General features: G+C 49.9%; 1 protein-coding gene across 2 annotated transcripts in view; it reads right to left on the bottom strand.

Annotated features, from left to right (window-relative positions):
• The window catches only part of TFCP2L1 (transcription factor CP2 like 1), a 60,198-nt gene that overhangs the window by 6,703 nt on the left and 32,341 nt on the right, over positions 1–21,154 (bottom strand). For both annotated transcript variants that reach the window (XM_037523215.2, XM_037523216.2), the window contains 12 exons: positions 21,028–21,104; positions 20,404–20,509; positions 19,648–19,754; positions 18,380–18,532; positions 15,109–15,219; positions 12,832–12,923; positions 11,031–11,079; positions 10,851–10,944; positions 8,922–9,012; positions 8,301–8,404; positions 4,744–4,886; positions 304–355 (listed from right to left, as the gene is read on the bottom strand). In XM_037523215.2, the coding sequence (XP_037379112.1) occupies positions 304–355; positions 4,744–4,886; positions 8,301–8,404; positions 8,922–9,012; positions 10,851–10,944; positions 11,031–11,079; positions 12,832–12,923; positions 15,109–15,219; positions 18,380–18,532; positions 19,648–19,754; positions 20,404–20,509; positions 21,028–21,104 (1,179 nt within the window). The remainder of the gene's footprint in view (positions 1–303; positions 356–4,743; positions 4,887–8,300; positions 8,405–8,921; positions 9,013–10,850; positions 10,945–11,030; positions 11,080–12,831; positions 12,924–15,108; positions 15,220–18,379; positions 18,533–19,647; positions 19,755–20,403; positions 20,510–21,027; positions 21,105–21,154) is intronic.

Below are 21,154 nucleotides of genomic sequence, written 5' to 3'. Positions count from 1 at the left end.
TCAAAACCCTCATTTTAGAAAACTCAAACACATCTTACTTCGATTTGGCCCCAAGCTCACAGGGAACACATTGCTGGCTGGGGTTTCCCTTGACTGACCTCAGAGTCACTCTCTGTAGTTCCCCCACTTCCAGGGTGAGGTTTCGCAGGAAGTTTGTTTGCTTTTTCCCAGAGGACTTCCTAGTACCCTTCTCTGGAGAGGGCCACAGCACAGGCAGGCTCCACTCCCCAGCCTGGCTCTTTCCTCACTCCACTACCTGGGGCACAGTTGGCATTCTTCAATTAGACAAGACCGGGGGCTTACCTTTTAAGGTGCTGAGGATAAAACATGATTCATCTTGGAAATTTTGCACCATCTGAAAGGCACAAGACAGACCTCGTTCCCTCAACGAGTCCATAACATGAAAAGGCTCGGTGACACTCGCAGGCCACTTGCAGCCCTCAGAAACTACAGTGTGCAGGACCATGGTTATGCTTAACTTTCACTAAGAAAACATGGTCAAAATACATGTGCAAAGTGATTACAATTTTAAGTAACAAAAACTGAACATATAGGTCAGACAGAAAGCTGCAAGGGAAGCAAGATGTTAACATTTGATATGGGATACATTTTTGTTGTTTTCCCTAGTTACTCGGTCTTCTTAGAAGGGACATGTCACAGCAGTGAGCATTGTGTTCACCTGTTCCCAGCGTGGTGTGCGTGTGTGTGTTGGCAACAGATGAAAAAACAAAACAGATTTCAAGAAAAAACTAAAGTAGAAAACCTAGGTAATGAATGCACCCTGCCTATCAGAATTTTGGGGGATTGAATATAAACAGACACACCCTGTGTGTACAAACGAGAACTATTATTACCAGTTACCTTTCTGGTGACCTTGGTAAAAGTCACTCTTTTTGCTCTCAGCCTCTGTAGGGTAAGGTAAAAGTATCAGGCTTTTCTGCCCTCCCGATAGATGATGGATAGATGATGGATCAGGATAGATGATGGATCCTTGTGGTCCTGAATGCATGCCTGATGGCGGGCACCTGGAGTAGGGTGTGGGCACATGTAGATGGGATTCACCTGGGCTAAGACTGGGCTTTTAAGGGCGGCGTCACGGGGACGCCAGTAAAAGCCGAAAAGCAGAAGCACGAGAGCCAAGAGAAGCAGAGAGACCACCAGAGAACGCCGGACAGCCCAGAATGAGTAAAGACTTGCTGGGGGCTGCCAGCCTCCTGGGCCCCCAGGACCCCTGCTTGCCGTGTACCTGGTAAATCCCCATAAAAACCTGAAAAGCCACTGAGGACTGCAAGGACTCTCTCCTCCTTTACCCAGTCTGCTGGATTAGAAATCCTGCTCCGTTGCCTTCCTGCCCCTTACAGCCTCCATGCCCTATCTGTAAAATGGGGTTGTTTTAATGATAAAAGGGGTGTGTGTGTGTGTGTGGCCAGAATGTGGGGTGATGGGACCAGACACCCATGAGGCCTAGTACAGATGTAAATCTCTCCCACAGATGGGCCCCGAGACTCCAGCTCTAGGGGTATCACCTCTAGAAGGGAGAAATAGGAACGGCCCCTGTCAATCAATAGTGAAGCAGCATGATCAAAGCATGGCTTAGTCCCACCCTCTCCTCCTCAGAGGTGCCTGGCCTCAATATGTGTTAATCTTGGCCTCCCTGGTGGCGCAGGGGTTAAAGACAGCACTATCAAGTTATTGCCAGCCACTGCAGCATGAGTTCAATCCCCAGCCGGCCAGGATGCAACCAACATGGCGCAGCAGACCTCTCCTGCCTTGCCCGCAGCTCACCTCCGCAGTGTATTTCAGCAGATCTGTCTGTTCTGCTCTGCACTCTCTCCAGTGAATCCTCTCACCCTCTGTACTTCTGGCCTGTACCCCAGTTCTTGTATGCATAAATAAATCTTAAAAACTATATATGTGTTAGTCTCAAAAAATAGAATGGAAGAGAAGTTCACAGGAGAATACACTAGCCTTCCGCTTACATGAAACATTTCAGTAGGCAAAATTAATATACCAAAGAGGAACAAGGAATGAATAATACAAAATTCAGAGCAGCAGGTAGAGATGTGGAGTGGAAAACGAAATTAGCCCACGGAAGGGCTTATTTCACAACATTGTGTTAACCTGAGTGCAGGTATATGGGTGCTGCAGTCCGTAAAGTGTACAATAAGTTTTATATACTCTTTGCATATGTATGCTGTATTGTGCAATATCAACTTAAATAGTATTAAAAATATACCCATAAACATACACAAAACACACACATACCAGCCAACACAACAGCAAATCCCTTTCTAAATAAAAAACTGCAACCAACATTTTATTGCCTGCTCTGGATTGTTGCCCCCATCCATCCACCTGTCGCCCCCTGCTCCTCCCCACAGCCTAATGATGCATGAAGTACATTTATTCTATACTGCTGGCCTGCTCCCTCTAGGAGTCTTGGCAGCCCAGCGACTTGGGCATGCAGAACCCTAAGCAGAGCCCACACAGGCTTAATCAGTAACTCCCTTGTTTAATTAAGTGCCCTTGCACCCCAGGGGCCGGCTCCGTGGCTGGCCAGGCTGCCTCCAGTGCTCCGGGCAATTAAGAACCAAAGGTTTCCAATTGATTCGGGGTTAAGAGGCAAGGAGACTTTGGGGAATAAGAATCACCTACTTAGCTGAGGTGGCATTTGAGTTCTGTTCTCTGCTTCACTTGCTTAACTGCCTACTCTTGGGGGCACAGGGCAAGCCGGGGAAGGAACTTCCTTCAGGGACCATGAAATTGCAAGGGTTCCGCACATTCTTGGCCTTTGTCTTCTCAAAAAGAAATTCATTCTGAATTGCAAAATGACAAGTTTTCCACGCCACTACAACTGCCCATTTGCTCAGGGCCCTTTCAACCTTCCTGGGTATTCCAAAGTTCTCAGGTAAGGGACTGTGGGCTTGAGGAACGTTATCTGTGAGTCGGGACTAAACAAAACAGCTGAATGAGATCTGAACGCACTGCTACGGAAGGCATTCTGTCTGAATCAGTGGGGGAAAAAAAAAAAAAAAACCCCAGCAAGTTACAGATAAATATACAGCTGGATCTTTGTGGGATGGTTTAAAACCCCACACTGGACACACTCGGATGCAAAATTTCCTGGCAGAATCACATCAACCCTAATACAAACTCCTCTAGGAGGAAGAGGGGGCAAGATAAGTGCTTTTCACATTTGCCTGCTGCCGCTCTATTTTGCTTGACTTCTTACACTAATTGTGAATTACTTTTTAATTGAAAAGGAAGGAAAACACCACCTTGCCCACTTCCAGGATAAAACTCCCTTGAAATGGGGAACTCCCATTTAAGGGGTTCTGACAATTATAATGACAGGGGGAATTATAATGAGTAATTACCATGTATGCAATATACAGACCTTTCAAAAGCCTGACATTTTTTACATTGCCAAATTTTAAGATCTCTCCACTACTTATTCCCCTAAATACCAAGTGCCTAGCACTAGTTAATGACAACAACCGTTACGGACTCCTTTCTGGGACCCAATACCATTGTCTCATTTTATCCTTACCGGAACCTATCAAATGGGTATAATTAGTGTCCAGATGTGGAAACTGAGGTTCAAAGAGGTTAAGTGGTCCAAGACCAGTTCCAGGGGGATCCCACTTCAATTCCAAAGTCCACATTTTCTCTATTTTCCCAGCCACCATGACATTTTCTCTCCCAAATCCCCTACAGAGGCTTTCAGAATTCCTGTAGTGGACTTGGGGTCTGCTGGGACTCAGGGCCCCACCCCTGCTCCATTAGCTCAGTTGTTTTCTTAAGGCTTCCTTTCAGGAGCAGTGGGAGCCTACAGCTCCCAGCCTGGCTCTCAGCCTGTCTAGCTTCCACCACAGCCACCCTTACCAACTCTACCAGCTGGGGCCACTACAGCCTCTCTGTGCCTCTGTTTCCTGTCTGTGAAGTGGGATAATAATTACACCCACCTCACAGGGAGGCTGTCAGATTAAGTGAGTCACTGTGTATGCACAGTAGCCGGGGTACCGTGTGCTCTCAATAATGCTAGCACTCCTTGCTGTTATTATGGGGAGCAGAGGCCCAGGACAGAACAAACTGAAATGCCTCTGTTCCACTGTGTGCAGGAATATCTAAACATCAGCAAAGCTGGGTACCAATCCCCTCCTTAGCCGTGAGTGGGATCACATCACTCAAGGACACAGGGCCATGGGCCCTGTGCAAACACGTGTGCTCCCAGCAGTGGTGGCTTGGCCTCTTCCAAGTCTGTGTAGCCAGGGACGGAGCCAGGAGGGCCATGGCACCATCACCACGTAACAGCGAAGGCCTCTGCTCACTTCTCCCATGACCCACATCTTCTCCTTTGCTCAACTCCATCTGTTTCGCCTCTCCCCGGGGCATGTTTCTCCTGCCCTGCAGCCTGCTGCCTGCCCGCTTCTCCTCACTTCAACAGTCCTGCCTATAAACACATTGAGGGCAGGGGTAGAGTTTGTATTCCTGCAAGGTACCTAGTTGAGGAGTAGGAATGGATACTCAAGCCATTCAGTCTACTTGCAGCCTCAGGAAGCTCTCCTGGTATCCAGGGGGCCACTACAGCAGAGAGCAGGCAGCATGCACATGAAACCTGTTTGCTATCTTTGAACTCAGGTGACCCCCAAACCTCCCAGGGTGTATTTCTGGTGCAGGTTTCCTGTTCCTCCCTGAAGCTCAAGCCCCAGCTCATCAAGGTCAGGCAGTAGCTGTGCTCACCTCATTGCTCACCACCACGTGGATGCCCGTGGGTCCCTGCCGGTACACTCGGTGAATGTGCTGGGGGGAGATGCTGTACAGGTTGGCAATCTTCTCAATCAACTCCAAGGTCGTGAGCTCTTCCAGGAAGATGGCATGGTACACTGGAGGGAGGAACAGTTCCTTCTAAACACAAGCCTCAGCTTTTCAAGGAGCTTATCCAGCCGCACCCTGAGAAGCCAATAACTTGTTTATAAAGGTGCTTGTATTCAATTCATACAACATCTGGCTGAATGAGCAGTGCCCAGAAGCCACACTGCTAAGCATGTGGGTCCAGGCCTCTATGCAAACCTTTGAAAGGTGAAAAGCAATCAGGCTAATGTACGGTAGGGAAAAAGTATCAGGCTTTTCTGCCCTCCCGCCATTAGGATAGATGAGGGAACCCTGTGGTCCCAAATGCATGCCTGATGGCAGGCACCTGGAGTGGGTACACCGGGCCTGAGAGATGGGGCTTTTAAAGGCGGCGTTACGGGGATGCCAGCAGAAGCCGAAAGAGAAGCTGAGAAAAAAGCAGCAGAAGCCGAGAGAGAAGCAGAGAAGGCTGGAGAGCCCAGATAGAGTGAAGACTTGCTGGGGGCTGGGAGGCCTGGCAGCCTCCCGGCCCCCCAGCACCCCTGCCTGCTGTGTACCGGGTAAATCCCACTAAAAACCTGCAAAAAGCCACTGAGGACTCTGACTCCTCCTTCACCCGGTCTGCTGGATCAGAAAATCCACACTGTGGTCTTCCTGACCCTACAGCTAACTTTCTCTTTTCTGCCAGTCTCTCCTGGGACACTTAGTAAAATGCAGAATTCCTAGAGCCACACTGGACTCAGTGACACCCATGTAAGGATGCAGGCTGGAGAGGCAACAACTGACAGACAGCTGCATATCTAACAAGTTCCAGGGATTCTGCTGAGTGGCAGATGCACCCACTGTAGGAGGCAGGAGGGAATCCTGTGTCCCCCGTCCTTTCTCCCCACGGCTAAAAGATGAGTTAGTGGATGGTTTCGGGTGGCAAAGACTGAACTGTAAAGACAATAGCTGTGTGACCACGGACGAGAGTAGAGTTCCTGCCCTTCTCCATGGCACCAATACTAGTCAGCTGGAACACGGTGACCCCGAACAGAGGGGGAGGGCACAAGCAGTGGCATCAGCCCATGAGAAGATAACGGTGGCCTTATCCAAATCCTACCACACAAAATCCGTGGGCAAACCGGGTTGGATTACTCACTGTTAGGTGTCCTCAAAAGTAAAACACAACCGTATTAAATTGGAGGTCCCCAGACTTCTAATTATTTAACTAAGGAACTCTAGTCTGGGGCGGGAGGGGCGGGGGAGTGGAAAGCTTACCAAAAGCCCAAGATTTTAAAAACGAGGGATCATGCATACGTACATCCAAATGTCTGGACCCTGGCTCTGACACAATGCTGTCATCTTGGGCTAGTCAACTGCTCCGAGCCTCAGCTTCCCCTAGGGTGAAAGAACCTTCACCACAGTCCCTACTATGAGAAGCAAATACATGAACACATGGAAAGTCCTTAGGACGGGGACTTACTGAGTATCTCACTGATCTGGAGGGACCGGCAGAGGCAGGTAGGTGCTTCCTGCTCTCTCTGCAGAGAATACTACAGCACAACCATGCAGATGTCAGACTCACAACACTCAAGATGCTCAGAAACAAGGAGCTCTGTATGAACCCTCTCCTTGGAACCTGGCACCTCTGTTGCTATCTTTATTTTACACACATAGAAACTGATGTGTAGGTGCTGGTATCCTGCCCAAGGTTCAAGAGTCAATAGGTGTGTGGTCAACACTGTTTATCCAAGGATGGCTGAGCTCAAAGATTGTGTTCCAGGCAAAAAAATAAAACGAGACCACCAACTTAACACTATACCTGAAAATCAAGTCAAAATGGATAAAAGACATAGAAGTAAGATACGTAGAAGAAAACATAGGGGAAATACTCCATGACATAAGGTTCAGAAATACCTACGTGGATTCATCCCCAGCAGCAAGGAAAACAAAGGAGAATATAAACAACTGGGACTATAGCAAACTGAGATGCTTCTGTACAGTGAAAGTGACAATAATCAAAACAAAGAGACACCCTACAGAATGAGAGAGAATATTTGCACATCATATATCTGACAAGGAACTGATTTCATGGATTTATAAAGAACACATACAACTCATAAATAGGCAAAGAGCTAAACAGGTACTTCTCCAAAGAAGATTGTACAGATGGCCAGAAGACATAAAATAATGTTCACCATCACTTATCATCAGGGAAATGCAGGTCAAAACCTCAGTGAGATACCACCTCAAACTTGGGGACTGGCCCACATTAAAACCAATGTGACAAAGGTGTGGAGAAAAAGGAGCCCTCTTACGCTGCAGGTGGGAATGTAGACTGGCCCAGCACCTGTGGAAAGCTGTGTGGAGGTTCCTCAGAACACCAAAAATGGATCTACCATAGACTCAGTGATTCCAGTTCTAGGGAACTACCCAAAGGACACAAAAACACTAATTGAAAGGAAACCTGCACTCCTATGTTTATGCAGCACTATTTATAAAAGCCAATATATGGAAACAACATAAATGCCCCCAAACAGATGAATGGATCAAGAAGATGTGATATATATACACAACGGAATACTACTCAGTGATCAGAAAAAATAAATAAATAAGCTCATACCATTTGCAGCAACATGGATGGAGCTGGAAGGGACCATGCTAAGCGAAATAAGCCAGAAGGAGAAAGATAAATACTAGATGGTGTCACTTATATGTGAAAAATAGAGAAACCAAACAAAGGGTCAAAGAAAGACAAACTTTAAAATGAATCCTTGAAAACTGGCCACAGATCTGAGGCATTCCCAAGAGGGGAGGAGGGGAGAGGAGGCGGTGGGAGGCAGAGCAGAATGGACTATGGCAGATGACTAAAGGTGTTTTGGTGGTGGGAGAGCTGCGTTGGGAAAAATCTAATATTGTCAAAATATTAACAAAGATGTAAAACAACGGTGCTTCATTAATAAAAAAATAATAAATTTTAAAAAAATAAAATAAACGATGACATGGTCTCAAAAAAAAAAATTATGCCTCCTCTCACCAATGATATCAAAACTGCCACCCCCAAAAAGTCACACACTCCCAAGGAAGATCTTTCAGCTCTGCTCCTTCACTCTCCTGCAGCAACCAAAGAATGGGAAAGATTCAGGAAAAGTGCTCCCGGGAACACATCCATGGAAGGTCCACCTGCCGGTTCTGCCACCAGTAGCTGAGAGGCCTTGGAGGGACACTTCCCCTCCCCTCATTGGGCCTTTATTTCCCTGGATGCAAAATTAGTAAACTGGACCAGATATCCTGGTCCGCTGTGAATACTTCTGTCCCAGGATGATAGTTATCAAAAACTTGTTCAACACAGAACCAGACAGAACAGGCGAAGCAGTCTCAGTGGGAGGCCTGGGGTTGCTTCTGTTTCTTGGGTCACTCTCCAGCCTTATAACTGCTTTGGGAGGAGGGCAGCCCCATCTTACCACATAGACTGGTGTCCCCACCACCATCCTGCTTCTGCTGCAGGGGAGCTCGATTCTGTTCCAGCTCCTGACAGACATAGATGGTCATCTTTGGCCTCACATTCCTGGCAAGGGGAGAGGAAATAAACTGAAGACACATGTGGAGACCAAGTTCTCTGTTGCTGCAGAATATTCCAGAGCACAGGGTAGAAACAGCACTGGGAAGGATTCAGGGAGAAGGAAGGATGTCAGAATGCTGAATCTTTCACTTGGGGGGGGGGGCATAGAATGTGGTTCAGACACAGCACTGCTCCATTGTCTGCACTGAAACCACCGCACAGCTGAATAGTGGCATCCATGGCTTCCCCTCAGCACAGGTAGCTTAGGACCCAGGACCATGCAGGTGTCTGAACCCAGGGACATGGCAAAAGGGATGAGATCCAGAGGCTAAGGTTGCTGTCAAACCAAGAAGTCAGAGGGGGGCCTCCAGGCCTCTGTACAGTTGGCTGCCTCTCACAACAAAGTGTGTCATTCCCCTGCTACAGCCCTGTAGTCTCTTACCAGTCATTCGCCTTGGGGGCCAAGGGCCCAGGGTATGAGCTTCCTGCCACAGCCTGCCTCCAGTTGGAAAGTGTCACTCACCTGCCTTTGATGGCATTGAAGAGCCGAATTCCATCTGCAGGCCCACAGATCTGGACCAAATCATCTCGAGACATCTTCAGCAAGTCAGCACCTAGGGAGTAAATGGGGCAGCCATTATGTGGGAGCCGGAAAAAGTTCCTTCCTTCAGCACCTGCAGACCTGCAGTGAAAGATGGGGACAGGAAAGAACCAGCCTCACCCTCAATGGGCTAAATATCAGAAGACCACAGTCAGAAGCTAAATGACTAGTATTCACAAAATTCAGTACCTGACAGACATTCACAGAAGCCAGTAGGTGCCCACTGCCCATGCCTGCCTGCCCCTCCCTTTGTACCATATTGGCATATCAGGTATGTGCAAATATCTTACTGGCACATGGTGCTGGATACACGTGCACGTGTCGAAACAGCAAAGCATCCAGTTCTCAGGATGCACCCCGTGATCAAGAGGCTAAACACTCAGATCTCACAGGCCCCTCATGCCAGCCACTCCAGTGCCCTGACTTCTCACAATTCAGATGAGTTTTGCTGCTGTTTTAAAATGTATATAAATGGAATTGAACAACCAACTGTACTCTTCCCTGGCTGCCTTCCTCCAAGGTCTGCTTAAGGACTCATTCCTAATCATTTGTGGCCACTATTCACTGCACGGATCTACCGTAATCCATGTATCCTCTCTGCTGATGGGCATCTGGATGTTTCCAGTTTGGGGATCTTAAGAATAAGGCTCCATGAATATTCTTATACATGGGTGTGGCCCCTTCCTCAAAGTCCAAGGAGTCCCCACATGGGGACTCTCTAGAGTACAAGCTTGATAGAAACTTTCTCCTGAGAAAATACTAACAGCCATGTGACCGGGAGCCACAATGTCACTCTCCCTCCAGTTAATGTAAGTTTCAGCACAATGGCCCCTCTCCATAGGTGGAGTCAAAGTCCTTCCACTGTCCTACTGGAGCCCTCCGGGACTTTGTGACTGTACCTTCTCCTCTGGTTGATCCCACCCTAGTTACCTGGGTTCTCTGCTCATTGGCCAGGCCAGGATGGTGCCCATCTTGTGCCTTTGCACTTTCTCTTTGCTTGGGAAGCAGTCTCCTAGTACCCCCTGGGATTGCTCCCTCACCTCTACTCCAGGACACTTCTCAATCAGGCCAACACTGACCAAACTACTCAAGAGCACAGCCAGCCCTTACCCTCTGCCCAGGCCAGGCCAGACCCTCCCTTGAGCCTCCCGGCACTGAAATATGTGATTACATGTCTGCACGGAGTTGGAGCTCCAGGTCTCTGAGGACAGGGTCCCTGTATGACCTTCTCGTACCTTCCACCCTGAACACAAAGATTGTTCTCAGAAAGCTGAGCTGCAAGAAGGCCAGGCGCTACATGTCCCATGGGTACAGGCATCCCTGGGAGCAGCTCCCCTAGCTTTGGCAACAAGTGTCACTGCACCCCACAGCCCCTGGCTCAGGACTTCTGTGCAAGGGGTCCATCAGTAAAGATTCAAAAACCTTTTGAAGGAAGAACCAGTTTTCCTTCTCACCTGTAGCTTCACCTCCATCTCTCAGGTCATAGCCCTGGAGATGGTGTAACAAGCAGCATATTTTATAGGAAAGGTGCCAGGAGGCTTGCTGAGCTACAACGGCCAACTTGGCCTGCTCAGACAGATCAGAGTGCACCCCCACAACTGGCATACATCTGGATAAAGACACCCAGAGGGTCCTCCCCAAAGCCACACTCAACAGACAACTTCTAGGGACAAGACTTCAGATCCTAGTGGCTGACCTCAGCTTAGCATACATGAGTGACCCACACTGTTCAGGGTTCTGAGGACAAGATCACGGTCCCACAGGCACTGATGCCAAATCCTAGACAAAAGTGGCTTTGCCGAGTGTTGCCAAGACCCCACAGGGTTTTTAACACCATATAAAGAAACTCACCCGAGAAGCTGGAGAAGAGCCGGCAGAACTGCGAGAACCTGTTGCGGTGGAGCCATTGCTGGGCATCCTGGATGGAGGCCGACGGGAGCAGGTGCTGCAGGCGGAGAGAAGGGGCCTTAGGTGACCACGTGAGGTCCGCAAAGGGACAGGCAGCCAAAGAGCCCGGCCGCAAACACTTACGTCACTGCCCAGGGGCAGGGCCTCCACGGGGTGCGTTGGAGAGCTGTTGCTGCAAAGGAAGACAAGGGGCAATGAGGAGGGAGGATGCTTCCTGGGGCCTGGTGACTGGGATGTGGTGGTGAGATCCTCACTGCTTTTACCTCCCCTCAGGTACGGGACTGGTTTTAAATGAAATGGGTCCTTGAGAAGTTCCAGAATCAGAGAAATGTAGGCAGGAACCACTGTTCTCTCCCTCAAAATCCCTAAGTAACCCTTTGGTGTGAACAGGAAGTTCTGATTAGATACATTGGCGAAGACCAAGCCCTTCCACCCAAGGTCTGGCTTTGTGTGGATCAGAACTACCTCCCATTCAGAGTTTCCTCTCCGAGTCTCAGCCTGAGGAAAGGCAGCTGAGCAAGGAGACCCAGCCTCAGAGTGATCCAGGGCCTACACACATGGCCAACCACACACTCTCCTCTGTGGCAATGGAAGAAGGCAGGGGAACCCAGGGAGTTATTCTGCAATGACTAAGTGCCCACAGGTTGCCATCATCCGTGACAAAAATATTCTCCTGGTTTTCAGAGACACCCTACAGGGTAGGGGAGGAGGGAGGAGGATCAAAACAAGGGGGGTGGGAATTGTACGGGGACTATAACCTAGATGAAAATACATTGTGCAAAAATGAAAAATGATGTAAAAAATACATAAAAGAAAAAAAATATTCTCCTGGTTTTCCTGTTTTTTCCACAGAGGGAGGCCACTGAGCCTCCTTGGGGGCTCACTCAGCAGGAGGCACAAATCCAGACAGCTGGGCTTTTTAATTGAGATACATTTCAACCGACCTCCCAGATGGAAGGTGGTGAGACTGCAACATAAGTATGTTTAATACCATTGAATGACGCATTTAAAAATCGTTAAAATGGTAAGTTTTACATTATGCATATTTCACTACCAAAAATAAGTAAATAAATAAAAGACCCTGGCAGGGATGATGCTTACTGCAGTCACCAGTTAACAACAAGGGCACTTCAAGTGTCCCTAAGTATGACCGTTTCACACGCCCTCCTCTGATCGTGCATGCAATGCTTACTCCTTTGGAGGGGGGAAACAGAGGCTAAGGATCCCTCAGAAAGGTATAGATTTAAAACCACAGCTGCCCGAATCTAATCAAGACTCCTCTTCTATGCCGCCTCTCTCGGGAAGGCTCTCCTCACCCTGTAAAACCAAGTACATGAAGTCTGGACTTCACCCATTTGTCACCCATTTGTCAAGTTCTCTGCCAGGCAGTGGCTTCAAGATTCAACATACGCCTGTTAAATCTACCTGGCCTTCTCCCTCCCTCCTGACTATCCCCATAAATGGAACATGCAGTGCACTTCCATCTCCCTGGCATCGGTGAGGCCTCTGCATCTGCAGAGCAGTAAAGCCTTCTGGGGCAGGGAGGACCCCTAGCCGATTCCCACTACCCATGACCGTGCACAAGGGCTACAGAGAGATACAAGAGGGCCCCTCAGAGCTGTTGCACCCATCCACAAAGCCTCTTCCTAAGGCCCCACCTGACTCGGAGGTCATCTCAGGAGGCTGACCTATAGGCCAACCTTACTCTTACTGGGGAGAGGGTGTTCTGGGCCACTCCCCACCAGACAGTGTTCACAGAAGTGCATCTACTTACCCAAAAGCAATGCAAATACCAAAAATGGTTATGAGCATTAGCCAATCTGAAACCTGCATCAATGTCAAGTTACAAAAGGAGGAACATCACATAGAAGAAGATCTAGAAAGGAACACCCAGAGGCTCCAAAGGGAGAAAGGTTGCACATACCCTTCGCCAACGCCAAAGCTATTTGGAGAACCGTTGTAGCTTGGGGACGGAACGCTGTTCATTTGGTAGGCCACTTCGGGCCATGGGGAGCACTGCAGGGAGAGAGCACAGGGCAACATGACTGAGGACAGGGGTACTCAGGAGGATCTGGGTCCTCTGACCCTCCCAAGTAAGTACCCATCAAAGCAGATGCATGATACCACTGACCCGTAGCACCCAACTCACAGGTACACCGTGCCCCCATGAAAGGGAAGGGCACCTTACTAGGAAGCACATGAAAGGACTCAGCTATGGCAGAGAAGAGACCTAGCATTCAGTAGTCATCTCTGGAGCCAGCCAAGTGTGGCATGTATCTTGCTGAGCTTCCTAACAGTCAAAGCAAAGAGGGAAACACTGTTCATCTAATTCTTGGGCCCATAAGAAAAGACTCGAAAACCACAGAAGCCAGTTGCCTAGAGGCAGGCTTTCCTAATGCAGCCGAAGGTGTGCATATGCATGAAACAGGGAGCACTGCACTGCAGACAACTTCCAAACCAAAAGGCATCAGTAAAGCCCAGTATTAAAGCCTGTGCCATTTGAAGAGCATCTGCCCACAGGAGATTCAGGAGAAGCACTTTCACAACCACCAAGAGCAGCCCCTCTTCAACACAGCCTGTACACCACTGCACAAACTTCTGTGCTTACTTAACATGCATCTTTATTACATTTCAGGCACCCTGCTAGGAGCTAAGGGTGACATAGAAGATGTGACCCTTGAGCTCAAGGAACCTCTTGTACAGAAGCCAAATATGAACATGTGTGTGAGTCTCCCAAAGAAAGCAGACGCACGTGGGTTTTGCCTGCTGGGGGAAGCCAGTGGAGTGAGTACTCATTTCTCGCCCCCTGCGATGATACCTCTTCAGAGAGGGCCAATCTGAAGCATTCCTAAGGAGTTACTATCACCCACTGCACCACAGGGTGGGTCAATATTTAACTCTGCTATGAGTGTGGGCTGGAATTTGTTGGTGCTAAATCCTATGGCCCGAGGAGGAAAGCTGATGAGCTGATACAAGGTCAGGGGCCAGGTGGGGACTTCAACCAACCATACCACATTTTGACCAGGGCTTGGACAGACATGGACAGGAAGCACACCTGAGCCTCTCCTTTCCAGGGAAAGTCAGAGAGTCAGAAGGAGAGAGGCTGAGGCTCAGGCCACTAGGAGGGAGTCACCAGAAGGATGACAGGGGGGTTCAGGAAGGGTACCCTGGGCAGCAAGGTCAGCACAGGCAGGGAAGCAGGAAAAGAACTTTCTGGTCTGAGCTCTAGTCCATGCAATCAGCACAAGCAGCGCTGCTTTGCTGTGAGGGTGGGGAGGCTTCTTTAAGTCAAATTATCCAATGGTCTGATTGCAGAACAAGGCAGGAGGGGGTAGGGGAATAGTTGTTCAAAAAAACAAAGCACCGTAAAGGAAGCGGCACCAGCAGTGACCCATGACAGGAGGAAAGGAGACTGTGACACTGAGCATCTCCAAAGTGCCCTGGACAGAGGATGGTTGGACAGACTGGCATCAGCCAAAAGGAAATGCATTCCAACATCTACCCAAACAACAAAATAGCAAGTGCTTATTAGGCCCTCCAACCCAGCGGCCCCACATGGAGAGCAGCCCTGGCAGATGCTCCCGTCCTGCACTCTGTCAGAAAGGGCGAGTCTGCCAAACAAACAAATGCCCACCAAGCAGCTATCCATGCACCAAGGCTATACAGCCAGGTCAAGAATGAGAAACTCTTTGTGACCTGAGAGGGAACAGGCATGCTATGAAATAAAGACAGCAAGGCCAGTGTCCACTCTTGGTGTAAAAAAGTGGGTGTGGGCAAAAGTATAGGAATGGCTTCATTTGCAGAGAAATTCAAGCCAGATATACAAAGAACCAGAGACGCCAGCTGTCCTGGGAAGAGAACCACAAGGCTGGGACAGTGTTAGGAGGGAGTTCTGATGTACATGCGTTTATACCTTTTGAATTCTGACCATGTAAATATATTTCCTGTTCAAAAAAAAAAAATTAAAACAACCTAATTTTGCCAAGTGCAAATGGCACAGAGAACTAGGTCATTTCTGAAATACCTCCTCAACGCTAGATCTTAGAGGAACACACGAGCCACACATGGGAACATACTCCAATGTAATGGGCGCTCTCCAAAGCAGCAATCGCCAAGATGAGCAATTTTCCAAGAATCTAAACCAAGAGCGCCATCGCCTGCCACAGGCATGGGCAGCTCATCCCGGCTGTGGCTGGCTTACCTCTGTGAGGATGGTGGTTTCATAGGACGGCTGGTATTTCTCCTTCTCTTGGATGGTTCTTTTCTCCATCTTCTCCCGGTCGGTCTTCTGTTTCCTGTCAGCTCCCTTTGGCTGCAAGTGAGCACAGGGATGCAATTAGTCCAGAGTGGGCAGATGCTGCTGTCAGAGAAGACTCAGGGCCAGCAGCAATCCAACGCCCTACGCACTCCCCGGCTCACTGAGGCTCAGAAGCCCAGGCAGAATCTCAGACAGGACAGCATCTCTCTCACCTCCCAGTCATCAGGCAGGTGCTTCTCTTGCCAACAGCTCTGCCCTGCCCCAAGGGAACTCATGGCCACTGTGGGTCCTGCCACTCAGCTGCTCATGGAAAAGATCTCTGCCTGAGGGGAGAACCCTTGGAAGCCACAAGTCCCAATGCATCCCCTTCAGTTACCTGTGGAGAGTGATGGAGGTGGAAGAACCAGAGGATGCTGGGTGTCATCACAGACACCATGAGGCCTCCTGCCACACTCCCAGCTGGCACTCCATTCACAGGACACACCTGCATCCTGACACGGCCGACCTGACCTAGCACCCAGCAGACCCGAGAAGCTTAAAGGAGCCTCAAAGGCATTATTATGCTTCTCATTGGCAGGTCAGAAAACTGAGCAAGTGATTCATCAAATCAGGGGGAACCAGGTCCAGGGATGCCAGCAAGAGTGCCCAGGTGGGCACACCACCAGCTGGGCCCAGCAGCCCCCCTCACTCACAGGACCTTTGTGACCTTCACCTGCTATTGATTTCATGGCCTGTCAATAAGTTCAGAACAAAACTCCCAGCAGCCCCGGAACTGTACATTTTACTCTGTACAAAGCAGAACACACATGGAGGGTACTTCATTCTCGAGTTCAGTGGCACCTCTGGGAATTTTCACCTCCATACACACCTTCCTCAGGCTATGGCTTTTCCTCCCAGCTCAAGGGATTTTCGAAAACAGCCTCAAGGAGATGCCCTCGCTGGGAGAAGGTAGGTTTGCAGGGGGTCATGTGGGGACACAAATGGCAGATCCAGTGCTCACTGGGACAGCCAGCCTTACCCCTGGCACCTGGTCTCCCTGCTCCACCTCCATGCCCCATGCCTGAGAAGGGCCCTCCTTTCTGCCCAGACCCATGGGGCAAGGTGATATTACCTCCAGGCCACTGTGGCGGAGCCTGCATGAGTGAGGCACTGGGGCCTGTGAGGCAAGGAGGGGGCTGTCAGAAAGGGACCCCGTCTTTCCTATCAGAAGACTGGATACAGGCCCAGGATGTGGCCCAATAAGCCATAGGCTTAGCAGTAACCGCAGTGACTGGGGGAGGGAGGCATGACAGGCACTTTGCCTGGACTTGGCATGATGCTTGTGCCCATGTTTTAATTGCTTCTGGGAATAGGACCAGGGGCAAGGTGACCACACCCCCCCCCAGGCATTCTGAGGAGCCAGTCCTGGGAGGTAGGACTCCCACACTCCCTGCAGGAGACACCAAGGCCTTCCTGTGCCACTCAGGCAGATTCTAGTCCAGTTGAAAAGAAGCATCTGGGATATGGCTGGTATCTGTGAACAGGGTCCTCACTCCTGAATTTCTGCCTCAAGGTGTAGAATGGGGAGCCAGTGGGAACTTCAGGAAGGACTGGACATTCCATGGGTACAGAGACCCCACCCTGTTCCTCATTCCTAACGTAGCAAGACATCTGATCCCCACCCAGGGCGCTCACTCCAAGCAGTAGAATTACACTGGACCCACTGGGCAAGAAGTGAGCTGCTATGTGAGAGCAGAACACAGCCAGTGGGATGGGGATGCAGTCTGCACACGATAGGGAAGGAGGTATGACTGGAGGGCCAGCAAAGGTCAGCAGCACCACAGTGGTGACAATGTCCATGGGAATCAAAATCAGAGCCTGGAGCAGGCAGCAAGGCCAGAGGCTACAGCATACGCCATGTGTCCTGATCCCCAGGAGGTCGCCTCACATGGCAAGAGGGGCAGGGGCAAGGCTGCAGCTGGAAGGAGCAGTGCTAATAGGTTGAGACTGAAATAGGAAGGTTATCCTGGGTCATCCTGGTGGACCCGATGTGATCACAGGGCCCTTTTAAAGTGGAAGAGAGAGTCGAGGAGTTCAGAGTGATGGTAAGGACTCTGCACCCTCAAGGGTGGAGGGGCCATGTCCAAGGAATGCAGCGACCTCTAGGAGCTGGAAAGGGTAAGTGAGTCTCCCCCCGAGCCTCCAGGAATGCAGCCTGCAGACACATTGACTTTAGCCACTGAAACCCATGTCAGACTTCTGACCTCCAGTCATGAAAGATAATAAAAGTGTGCAGTTTCAAACCATTAAACTCCCAATTTGTTCCAGCATAAATAGGAAGCAAATATACTAGAGAAGCATGGCTTCCTCTGGAGGTCATTCAAAGCATTGGCATCTTAAGGCAGGTTTCTGCAGGGTGCTCTGCTGCAGCCGGAGAGACAAGCACCAGCTCCTACCACCACTGGCCATCCTCACCCGGAGGCATCACTAACTGACAGGGCTTCCCAATCCACAGCCCTGCAGGGGTCTCAGAACCCTCTGCAGGGGTCTCAGACAGTGGGCCAGGCACCTGCTGGACTCCCCCAGGATGTGGGGCAGGTCTGCCTAAGAGGGACGGGACCATGGTCCTGCTAGGCACAGCACCCTCGCCCCTGAGACATGCAGGCTTTGCTGCAACCCCTCTCCTGCTTCCTGAGGCCACAAAGAACCTGAGCAGCATCGCTGCCTCCATCTTTAGGAAGCAATTAACCCATAAAGGTGCACGGAAAACAGTGACAAATGACTTCAGAAGGTGAGGCAAGGAAGGGGAAGAGAGGAGATAGATCCAAAATGTTTCTTTGTCCAACAGGAAGCCACTGCAGAGCTAAAATGGCCTTAGGCCCTAACTAAGATCCAAGATCAGGAACCTGCAGAGGGTCTCTGGGAAACCACAGAATCTATGTGCAACCACAATTGCTTCAGAAAAAAAAATTTTTTCTAAAAATATGTGAGTCCAATCAATCTTAGCCTGACGTGTGGGGAAGGAAGCCGAGAAGAAGGCCTGGAGACAGGAAGCCTATGGTGGCAGAGCCCTCATCCCAGCCGTGCAGCTCGCAGCCCATCAAGAGCCCAGATGCAGGCCCTTCGCTGGGTCTCCAAGCAAGTTGACATCTGGTGTCACTGTCCCATGCAGGTGGCACAGGAGGCGAGACCACCAGAACACGTGATGCAGCAGGAGTATGCGAGGCCTGCCTACCTTGAACACCTTGATCTGGCAGCTGGCAGAGTGCAAGTGCTCCGTGTACTCCCCATTCTCGTTCTGCTTAAATGTGTCGATCTGTACTCGGAAAGGCACACCCTTCTCACCCCCGTGCTTCCGAGGGGTGAATTCTGTGCTGATACAGTGCACCTGGAAGGGGAGAGAGGGGGCCGGTCACAAGAAGGAGGTGAGGGCAGGCTCTGGATGCTCCCAGGCACCTCTCCAAATGGAGATTTCCCTCTTGCCTGGTTAGGCCTCAACTCCCTGCTCTCCCATGACACTGGCCAATCAGCAGGTCAGTGGCCACCCTGGCCCCTGACCACAAAGGCTACACCTCCCTACCTTTGTCCTTTGACCTCTGAAAGTTTTGCCCTGTGCCTGCTGACCTGAGCAGCCCCACCCTTGTGCCTCACCCAGAGGCCTCTGCTTTGACAAGTCCTACTACAGTCTGCAGAGCAAGGACCACGCTTAGTCCCTGATAGTCTGGTGTCCAGGCTACCTGAGCCAGGCGAGAAGCACAACAAAAGACTGGAACCACTTAAGTGTTTCTGCCAAGTACCTACTGTATGGAATGTACTAAACATATATTTATTATTATTATACTGAAATAATGTATATATTATTATTATAGTAATACAAAAATATTGTAATACTTTTTAAACTTAAGAATGTATTGTAATTACAATGGGAAAAAAATCACTAACTTTTACTGAATAAGTACTAGGGACTGGACCCTGCAGTAATAGCTTTATGCTCATTATCTGATTTACAAGGAAGGCATAAGGACACAAGGACTCAAAAAGGGGGCACATGCATAAGTCAGTGAGCAGGGCAGAGCCCAGGAGCAGAGCAACCAGCCAGGCCCTGGAGAACCTAGGTCATCTGTCGTGCTTGACAAGAGCCTGGGTTCACCCCAGGTGCTTGATAATTAAATAACTAGTTTAATAATAGAAACTGTCATGGAAAAAATAATTTACTTCAAATGACTTATGCAAGGAAGCAATTATTTTTAAGACACTAACATATTCATAAGCAAAATTGACCCAGGACTCTAATAAAACATTCCGTGCACGCTGCCCACCATGATGATGGACTAGCTCTGGGCTTGAGCAACGCTCGTCTACCCCCTCCCTTCGGCCCCCTTCCCCGCAACAGAGAACAGCAATCCCTCAGGGTTAGTTTTGAGATACTACAAGTGGGCCCCTGAATTGTAGCTGCCCCAGGGAGGTCAACCTCCTCCCCACCCCTGCCCCTTACTCACTTACCTGAATGAAGGCAGAGGCTCTCTTTGAAGGGTCCCACAAAAATTCAACTGTGTTCAGTTGGGTTGGGCTGGCCCTGGGATCCAAGACACCAACAGACAGTGGAATATCTGTGTACATACACACACACAAAAGTACAATTGTCAGCCACTCCCAGATATTTACGGAAGCACTCTCATTACAGGTCCAAATTCCTTAAGCACAATTTGAAATGCCAAAAGTTCTGAAACTTAGGTTTGCATAACTCATTTGGCAGAAAGCCCAACTTGAATTGCCATGAAGCTATTTAGAGACTTTATCCCATTTTATGTGAACAGTCATTTATTTTCCTGCAGAAATATTATTGCGCTTGATTGCCTTTTGGAGGTGTTACCCAATCTATGGGTCGGCGCACCCTGTTGTCATTCTACCTTCTTAATTCCAAAATCCATCTGGTCCCAAGGGTTGTGGTTAAAGGACTATGGACTGGTAGCTGAGTCCCCCAAATTCCTCTTCCATTGCCCATCTCCGTGATACCCATTCTCCCCTTCCTCACTTATCAAAATCTTCTAGGCAGGATCTCTGCAACTCTGAATTCCAATGAAAGGGAACTCCCTGAGGGCAGGCTGTGTGGTATATTGAAATCTGCCAGCTCCCAAGGGGTTTTACACAAGACAGGCATGAGCTGAGATGCCCTGGATAGGCGTGGGTCCCTGTGGCAACCAGGAAGAACCCCAATGTAGTAAAAGCGTGCTGGGCCTCTCCTGGCCGGGGACTCACCAATGTCCAGGATCCGGTCCCCAGGCCGGCTCCACCGCCAGCCCTCCAGCTGCTGATGCTCAGTGTACTGCAGCCGGCGGTCATGGAAAACCACGCGGATGATGCTCTGGGAAGGGGAGGCCAGCGGGGGAGAAAGCTGAATGTAGGGGCTCAGACGGCCCAAGAGGAGTTGGTCCTCCACTCAGCACAAGCCTCCCCACCCGCAAGGTCCCTTCTCCCTTCTCCTGTAGTTTTCCTTTCCAGTTCTAGGGCTCCATGAGCTCCTCCCACCTCCGCACCCCACCAACACAACAGCACCGAGTGGTGACAACCGCCATTCCCCACCACCCCCTCTACTGTAAGTGGCTAACTTATGGGCCCTTCTGTCATGCAAACAAACTGAAGCTCAGCGAAGTCCAGTAAGCAGCAAAGCCATGCCTGAGCCCAGCCAGTCCAATCCACAGCCCGTCCACCGCTCTGGCTGTCAGCCCTGCAGGCCTGGCCCAGCCCACTGGGCAACAGGAGTGCAGCTCTTCCTCAGAAGCCGTCCTGGAACCATCCAGCCAGTCTTGACCCCTGAGGGCAAGCCCAGGCGCAGACCCTAACCAGCACCCCCAGGTTAAGAGTACAGCCCCGCAGCCTTACCTTGACATATTTTGTGTTTAGATCTTGAAAGTCTCCCAACTTCCGATTCTCCAGCAGTCGGATTTCATAAGACTGACCTGGAGAGGGGTCAAGAGTGCATTTTCTATTTCTGAGTATTTTCAAATTT

Source organism: Talpa occidentalis, unplaced genomic scaffold (assembly GCF_014898055.3).
Source record: "Talpa occidentalis isolate TD23 unplaced genomic scaffold, MPIMG_talOcc4v2.1 talOcc4.3, whole genome shotgun sequence".
Classification (NCBI taxonomy): domain Eukaryota; kingdom Metazoa; phylum Chordata; class Mammalia; order Eulipotyphla; family Talpidae; genus Talpa; species Talpa occidentalis.
The sequence above is the reverse complement of the archived record's forward strand: the minus strand, read 5'-3'. Positions and strand labels throughout refer to the sequence as shown.